The sequence below is a fragment of the Trachurus japonicus genome, chromosome 17, assembly GCF_045865225.1.
Source record: "Trachurus japonicus isolate A0001 chromosome 17, Traja_1.0".
NCBI classification, from domain to species: domain Eukaryota; kingdom Metazoa; phylum Chordata; class Actinopteri; order Carangiformes; family Carangidae; genus Trachurus; species Trachurus japonicus.
In genome coordinates this window covers 3373254-3382398 of record NC_140923.1, presented here as the reverse complement: position 1 = coordinate 3382398, position 9145 = coordinate 3373254, and the positions used below count along the sequence as shown (strand labels likewise).

The 9145-nt window shown below is 44.3% G+C and overlaps 1 protein-coding gene across 1 annotated transcript; it reads left to right on the top strand.

The window, feature by feature from the left end:
• The first annotated feature begins 875 nt into the window (after window positions 1-875).
• LOC146969753 (uncharacterized) lies at window positions 876-8473 on the top strand. The gene has a single exon (XM_085804394.1). It carries the CDS (start codon window positions 1652-1654, stop codon window positions 8471-8473), a length of 6822 nt encoding a protein of 2273 aa, XP_085660520.1. The 5' UTR covers window positions 876-1651.
• Window positions 8474-9145: the final 672 nt, after the last annotated feature.

The following is a 9145-nucleotide window of genomic DNA, read 5'->3' as shown; positions in this document are numbered from 1 at the left end:
ACTGGGTCACCTCCCCCTCATGCGTTGGAATTGGCCAGACCCTAGTACTATACATGGACGACGTGTTTATGTCTTCAATGGAGGAGAATACTACTTACCAGTTGGCTACAATAAAGCTTGCGAGTGTGAATACTGCTTCAACAAACCAATCAGAGATCAAGAACAAATGAGGAGAGAAGAGGAGAGAAGGAGGGAAGAGGAGAGAAGGAGGGAAGAGGAGAAGAGGAGGGAGGAGGAGAGGAGGAGAGAAGAAGAGAGGAGGAAAGGAGAGGAGAGGAGGAGACAGGAGGAGAGAAGAAGAGAGGAGGAGGAGAGGAGGAGGAGAGAAGAGGAGAAGAGGAGGGAGGAGGAGAGGAGGAGAGAAGAGGAGAGGAGGAGACAGGAGGAGAGAAGAAGAGAGGAGGAGGAGAGGAGGAGGAGAGAAGAGGAGAGAAGGAGACAGGAGGAGAAAAGAAGAGAGGAGGAGAGGAGGAGAGAAGAGGAGAGAAAGAGAGAAGAGGAGAAAAGAAGAGAGGAGGAGAGGAGGAGAGAAGAGGAGAGGAGGAGGGAGGAGGAGAGGAAGAGAAAAGAGGAGAGGAGAAGAGAGGAGAAGAGGAGGAGAGAAGAGGAGAAGAGGAGGGAGGAGGAGAGAAGGAGACAGGAGAAGAGAAGAAGAAAGGAGAAGGAGAGGAGACAGGAGGAGAAAAGAAGACAGGATGAGAGGAGGAAAGAAGAGGAGAGAAAGAGAGAAGAGGAGAAAAGAAGAGAGATGAAATTGAGAGAAGTGGCGAGAAGGAGACAGGAGAAAAGAAGAGAGATGAAAAGGAAAGAAGTGGAGAAAAGGAAACAGGAAAAAAGAAGAGAGATGAAAAGAAGAGAAGAGGCGAGAAAGAGGCAAGAGGAACAAAGGGCCAAAGAGAAGAGAAGAGAAGAACTGCGTCAGAGACTTGAGGAATCACTCCATCGAGCTGAAGAGCAGCACGAGCATCGACTGAACAGACACATCTCAGAGCAACAAGAGTCCAGACAACGTGTTCTCATAAGCCACCGGGATGAGTTTGAGTCAAACTATGAATCAGACAGTGACGAGCTACTAGAAACACTTTCATCCAGATGCAGCATCCCTGTTCAGGACCTCAGCCTCAGTCAGCTGACTCCTCAACAGCTGGTCGACATCCTTTCAGCCCTGGACAAACTCCTGTTTGATGAATGGGTCAGTGCTCCTCCATCTCTCAGCACTCTGCAGCACACACAAGTCTTCATCACAGAGCTGTGTGCCCTGTCTCTGGAGGAGTCTCATGGACTTTCCCTCAACATCATCTCCAATCACCTGCAGTCCCTGGTGGAGTCCCTCAGCCAATCAGCATGCAAGGTTTCTGAGAACTTCCTGTTGACTCAAGCTCTGTACCTGAACCTGGTGCACTTCCTCACTGACCACCACGGCAGCTGTGACTCTGATGCAGCTCTTATAGCCAAACAATGGGCTGAGGGCAACCTTTCCACAGAGGAACTTGTTCTCATTGAATTCCTCGGCATCCTCACATCATCACTAGAGAATGTGGTTGGGAAAGCCTCTCTGTTCATTTTAAAGATAGAAATCCAGTGTTTGGAGCTGCTGTTGTTCAAACTCACACATCTCAATGACAAGGAGATCCACTCAGAATCCAGAGAAATGCTCCTCAGGCTGGTGAAAACACACCAATGGACACCAGCGGAGGCAGTGACTCTGCTCAAAGGGCTGTCAGAGAAATATGAAGAGGATGCTCCAATAAATGAAGTGCTCATGTTAGCTCAAGTGTATGACATATCACCACAGTGGACAGATGACTCTGGACACTCCGTCATCCAGGCTCTGGACTCTGTTGGTCTGGAGACATCCCAACTTGACTTCAGAGAAACTCTTAGAAAGCAAGATGAGAGCAGTCTAGATTCAGCTCTGGCACAATTACAGACATCCAGGAATTTGGACGACTCTGTCGTCAACATGATAAAAAACATCACCACTGGTGTCTTAGAATATTCAAAAAGTGCCCCAAAAGACAAACCATTCATGAAGGATTCCTTGACAGGACTAACCCTGAGTGCAGATAACATCCAAAACGCTCTGTCTCAGCTCTGCAAAGCAGTTTCTGACACAAAAGGCTGGTGGCCCACAGTGCAGCAGATGCTCAGGTGGTGTTTACTGGTGCTGAATGATAAGAACATGCCACTAGAACTGGTTGGTGTTGAAGAGGACCCATGTGTCAGAGCCATGTTTGCAGCCACACAGGTCTGCTTGGGAAACAAAGTGGACATTGTCCTGAGCTCTTTCGTTCACTCAGATGAGCAAACTAAGGAGTGGTCCGGCTTCTACAAGCACCTTGGAATTTCTCTAAACACAAACATGAAGAAAACTGAATCACACACAAAGAGGGATGTCTATGAAGCAGACATTGTGTACGGTACCATAGACGACTTTGTCTCTGATTACTTTCAGCTTGGATTGGAGGTGATGGAAACAGGAAACCCTCATCCTTACCGAGGATTCATCATTGAAGAAAGTTGTCTCAGTACTTTACATCATCTGGATCTCTCAGGCCTAAAGGAACACAGTGCCTTAATGGTTGCTGCAGACATCCTGAATAGTCTCATGGGTGATTTCCATCACGAGAACATGGAACTGAGACGCCGGTTCATTGAGGCTCTTTTTAAGGTGCTCCACTCTGACCTCAACAAGCTTAAAGATAACAGTAAGATCCTAACCATCTTACAAAAATGTTCAGGAAAGGAACTCTCTTCCAGCGAGGTCTACATTCTGACCATTCTTGAGAATCTCTTTGAAGACTTTACTGTTGAGAAGAACAGGACATCTCCAGGAGGCAAATTGTGTCTGGAGGGTTTATTTGCCTGTGCAGTGCAACTCCAGGCTTCAAATGAACAAACAAAAGAACTCTTCCAGATGGTGTCAAACCTCGTAGCACAACAACTCTGGTCCTCAGTGGAGGCTTTAAACCTCCTTGTAGCTTTAACTGACCACCATCATGGTGACACCTTTATTTCCATCATGAAGATTTTACATATGATACAAACATATCAGGTGTCTTCTGAGTGGACAGATGAGAAGAACCGGTGTCTCATTGAGCTCTTGAACTCATGTAAAACCAGGAATCTGATCAAAAAGTTAGAAAAAAGCATCAGAGATGAGAAAGAAAAAGGAATTGACTGTCTTTTTGATCAAATGCAACAGATGAAAAACATTGAGAAACACACTCTGGATAAATCATACACAATAGTAAAGACTGTTGTAAGTCTGATTGAATCTGGAAAGATTAAACGACACACAAACATAAAGGAAGCTAAAGCTCGGAGTCACAGCACAGACACAGAAGACCTTCGGGAGATTCTGGCAGTCCTTTGCAATGCTGTGCACAAGTGTAATGCTAAAGGAAAGTGGTGGCCCAGAGCCACTCAAATGATCAGCTGGTGTTTCTTGGCCTTGTCTGACACTGGAAAACTCCTGGAGATGGGAACTGGAGAAGGGAAGTCTTGTGTCATAGCAATGTTTGCAGCACTGCGAGCACTCAGGGGTGAAAAAGTAGATGTGGTGTCCAGCTCCTCTGTGCTCTGTCAACGAGATGCAGAAGAATGGAAGGACTTCTACAGATACTTTGGCCTCACAGTTGACACAAACACAAATAAAACCAAAGATGAAGACAGAAAGAAGTGCTACCAGCAGGATGTGGTCTATGGAACAATTGAAACCTTCGCTGCAGATCACCTTCGTCAGATATTTGAGATGAAAGATGTGAGGCCTGACCGAGGCTTTCAGTGCATCGTCATTGATGAAGTGGACTCACTGCTGTTGGATCAGGGAGTACAGCTGACCTACCTCTCCAGCCCCATGGTCTCCATGCAGCATCTGAATATTATTCTGGCCACGATCTGGAACCAGGTCAGTCAGTATGGCTTCCTGTCCACCGGACACCAGACATTCATACATGGTCCCCCAGCTTCATTCTTCAAGGCCATATTTGATTCAATAGACACAGAAGGAATTGAGGAACCCATGGATGTTTTACAAATTGCTGAAGAATCAAAGATAGTGCCAGAAGGATTTACAGATGATTTCTACAAGAGTGAAAAAGATGAACTTCTCATGAAACTAAAAACTGTGAGTCAAGATTCAATGGTAGATTTTTTCCATGAAATGGAGGACTATGTTCCCTACAGTTTCACTGTATACACTCTGGGCGACAATGGATTGCTCCATCTTACTAAGGCCAGAACCTGCAAGAACCAGGACGTCCCAAACCTCACATTTCTTGTTTTGGAGGAAGGTTTGTGTTGTCCTCTCTATGATTCTGAAGAATCTCTCATCAAGGCCATAGCAGAACTTATATCAGAGAAGATTCAATACACCCCATGCACAAACAATAAAGACAAAATCAGCATCCCTGGTTTCCTGAGGAAACTGATAGAAAAGAAAATGTCTGTTTGGGTTCAGAACGCCTTTCTGGCCATGAGACTCAGGGAGGGACAGGAGTATGTTGTAGAAAATGACGGTGTCTGTCCAGTGGACTTCAGATCCACTGGTATTGTAGAAGTCAATAAGAAGTGGGGCGATGGTCTACAGCAGTTCATTGAGATCAAACACCAAGTCAAACTGAGCACAATCTCAACAGTGACCAACTACATCTCCAACATTTCTCTTTTTGGAAAATACCATGGGAAAATATATGGAACTACAGGGACACTCGGAAGTGACTCAGACATGCTGTTTTTGCAAGAGCTATATCCAAATCTCTCGACCTGTAAAATACCAACTTTCAACAGGAAGAAATTATTTGAAGTCAAAGGAACTCTAAAGACTTCAGCTGAACATTGGAAATCTGAAATAAAAGATGTGGTAATGAGTCAAATCTCCCCAAATTCATACAGAGAGGGAAGAGCAGCATTGGTGATCTGTGAAACTATCAACAAAGCTGAAGAACTGCACAAAGAGCTGGAAAACATCGTCCCAGGTCAGATCATCCTCTACATCCGCAGTGATCGGGACAGTTTGAGTAAAATAGGTAAGGTGCTGAATCCTGGTGATGTGATTGTTGCTACAAACCTTGCTGGGCGTGGCACAGACATTAAAGTCTCAGAAGAGGTGAACAACAATGGGGGATTATTTGTCATCCTCTCCTTCCTCTCAGAGAATTCAAGAGTGGAACTGCAGGCATTTGGCCGAACAGCTCGCAAAGGTAAACCTGGATCTGCACAGGTGATTATGAGCACTGATCATCTGCAGGAGTCCTTCAGGACCGTGTCTTCTCTGGAGGAAGCAAAGGAAACAAGGGATGTGACTGCAGCCGAAAGGATGAAAGATATAATGAACAATGTCACTGAGATGAACTTGCGAGAGGACCTGTTTTCAGAGTACTGCAAGACCCTAGAGAATATTTACAGGAACACAGACGGAGAAGAAAGAAGAGCTGTAGTTGCCATCATGAATGAGTTCTGGGGGATTTTGTTGCAAACTAAATCAGAAGATATTGACAAGCTGAAAAGAAACGAGTTGCAAGAACGTTTGAAACTTGATTTGTCTAAAGCAAGAAGACAGTGTAAGAGTAAGACTTCACCATGCTCTAGTATTTACCATTACATCAAGTTTGGGAATATTGCAGTGGATGAAAAACGATGGGATGTCGGTGCAAAGCTTTTTAAAAAAGCTATGGCACAAGATGAAAGTTGGGCAGCCATAGCTTTTTACAGTCATGCATACTGCACTATAAAGCAGCAGAAGGAAGATTACCTCAATAAGGCCAGAGATGATCTCAGAAAAGCACAAGAGTCTCTGAAGTTCCTCAGTGAGGAATGCATGGTGTGCCTGCAGATTATAAAAATGTCCCCTGCCAACAGTCAACTCAACCAAACCAGCCTTGAAAATCAGTTTTTAAACAAGTGTAAAATGTTGAAGTACTTTGATGACAACATTAGTGAAGCTATCAAAAAGCTGAAGAAGATAAAAGACAAGGATGGCGATGCAATGGCCAATAAATCACCCATGTTCTCCTTGGTGTCAGGGGCTGATGAAGATCTCCAAGCAGAGGCTGATAATCTGTACGGTCAAGGTCTGAAGTATGTCTTCTCTGTGGAAGAGAAATCTCGTTTCCCATGGGGAGCTCTGATAGTGTTCTGTCTTGGACTTCTGCAGGTAATTGGTGGGACACTGCTCACTGCATTTACATTTGGCACAGTTGCACAAATCGGTATGGGGCTAATCAGTGAGGGAATTTTAGACTGCATCCACGGCATCACATCCATGGTGACAGGAGAATTCAGCTGGAAAGCATGGGCCATAGAAAAAGCCATTTCTATCGGTGTATCTCTGATTTCGTTTGGAGTTGGAAAGTTGATTGCAAAGTCGTACAAATCCGTTTGCAAATTTATTTGCACAATCCTGATGTTAAAGTTTGCATGCAGAAAGGTTGGAGGTCACCTTTATTCTAATGCAGGTCAAAAACTGACACGCATAGTAATGAAAGATGCAGAACAACTTAGTATGTATCTTGTGGGGAAGGAAGAAGAGGGAAAACTGCAAGAAATACTAAATGGCATTAAGGATACAGTGAAAGAGGGAATTGTAAATGATGTGAAATCCAAAATTGAAAAAAAGATGCTGGCTGCTTTAGTAGACTCCATTATTCTCTCACATCTCGAGGATATAGACCAACTTTCTGATCTCATAGAGGATGAAGGAAGACGGAGAGAACTTCTGGTTATTTTCACAAAATTAAGTAACTCTGCATTACAGCCACTCTTTGCTGACCGTAGTTGGCAGCAACTCATCAACTCATCTATCTCAACAGTGACTGACAGAGTGAAGTCACACCTCACACGTGGTCAAAAGGGGACACGTGCATTTCTGACAACTATCAAAATGTCTCATATGGCAACACTGGAAGCAGACGCCACCAAAGCTGTACTCGCCCTGTCAAAAGACTTTTTCTCAAACCTTCATAATGAGCTCAATCATTTTAATCAGAAGAAAATTCTCTCAGACAAAGTGATGCACCATGTTCTGTCTGAATCAGACACTGAGATGTTGACAAACTTCAAAAAGGATTTATCTCAAACCATCAGTGCTCTATTATCCGACGCTCTGGTAGAAGTGTTCCACCAGAAATTCAGCAGTCACATTGTTTCTTATGCCCAAGGTGAAGTAAATGGCTACATAAGAAGCTGTACAAGAACTCTCTTGAATACAAACAGAACAGAGGAAAAACTCAGAGCTGGACAAAACGCCAACTACATTGCACATACGAGAGTAGATCTGACAAAAAACAAACCTCCAGGTAAACAGGCATTGTTGCATGCTGAAAGGATCAGGGATCCTATGACACCAGGTACTATTGTAGATATCAGAGTCCTGTCAGAAGCCACTGGCACTAAGGTTGTCATCCTAACAGAGGGAAGTGATGACAAGCTCCAAAAGATGCAAGAACTGAACCCTGGCACTGAACCTGCCAGTCAAACTGTGACACTGATCTACAGGCCAAAGAGTTCCCAATACCCTGACGGCCATTATGATGTGCAGATCAATAATAAGATTGTGTCCATAATCAATGAAGACAAGAGCTGCCTGTTTCATGCTTTAGCACAAGGTATGAAACCAGAGGCCAGTGAAGAAGAGATCACCTTGGAGGCTGGCCGGCTCAGATCTGTGGAGGCTGATGCTCTCAAAAAACATTCAGGCCAATGGGAGGGAATTGTCAAGCGCATACTGTTGATGGAGACGATAAGAGATGGGGATTGGTACTTATCAGGGGGAGCTGGAGACAGGAAAAAAATGATAAAAGAAACCAAAGAGCTGCTCGAGAAAGAGGTTGGAAAAGTTCAAACATATGAAGATGCAATTAACAATAGAAGTGGTCATGGACGGATCATCCATGCAGACCATCAACCACCAGTGAGTAGTATATTGAAAGCTATCAGTCTGAACCAGAATAGCAGATTGGCTAAAGCCTTTCTTGAAGTGGGAACAGGCACACACCCTCTGGATTACAATCAGATTTATAAAGTGAAAAAATACCATGGCCGTCTCCTTCTAACTGTTACTGTGCCAGCAGAAGTACATCGTGAGTTTCCTAGTTCAAGATCATCAGCATTCAGGGACTTAGTGGCTAAAGCAATAAGCAAGGATGATGTCGTGGGTACCTTCAAACTGACCATTGTAGGTTCAATGCCCAGATTCAAGTTGAGTAGTGGAAACAAATATAAAAATTTTCAGAACAGTGAGATGAGTAAAACCAGGCTTGACACTTTTGAACAAAGTTTTCCACAACAATCTAGAGATCTGGTCTATGCATGGTACAAACTGCTTAAAGACAAAGGCGTCATGACAGAGGCCCATCGCAACACCCTGATTGAGTGGATCAACAACCGTGGCTACGAGAATCAAAACGACCCACACAGGAACCAAGTCTCTCATCTGCTTGAAAACGAAGGTAACATTACATTTAATGTGTAACTGCAGTGTTTGCAGTGTGAGAATAATTATGGGTAAATTATGTCACATGTTCACAAGGTAGTTTCACATCCAATGTTTTAGTCAGTGTTGGGGAAGTTACTCAAAAAAAGTAATTACCGTAGATGACCATTTATTAGCCCGGGCGTTTAATATGCTAAATCGACTTGGAGCCCAGGCGTTTTTAAGAACCAGGCGCGTATTTGCAACAGGCTACAATTTATTTTTGCAATGAGCAGCACCAGACCATCATGCAAAACTACTTTTTCCCCCGACGCATCTTTATTGACATCAGACAATAAATACAAAGACAGTTTGTCTGTGTTACCGCGACACAGGGAGCTGATCAGAGCAGTGTTATGAATGATAACGGAAGGGGGGGTCGATCGCGGTAATTTCAACACTGTAGCGCATTTATCTACCGTATATCCCTATATCCCTCAGTCTAGCGCGCCTGTGTTTGTGTGCGTGTGTGTGCGCCTGCATGCGGGAGAGAGAGCGAGAGCGAGAGGAGGGGCTGACTGACAGAAGAGGTGAGAGCCGGTGAAGCGCTGTTAAAAAAAACTTTTGTTTTCTGTGCAAGACTATGGTAAACACTTAATCGCCCGGGCGTTTAATTGAACCGGCGTTTATTCTGCCAAATGAGGTCTGACCCCGGCGGCTATTAGAGCACAG

What these genes read in the sequence shown, in the direction of transcription:
- LOC146969753 (XM_085804394.1), top strand. Translation starts at nt 1,652, where the DNA reads ATGCTCCTCAGGCTGGTGAAAACACACCAATGGACACCAGCGGAGGCA.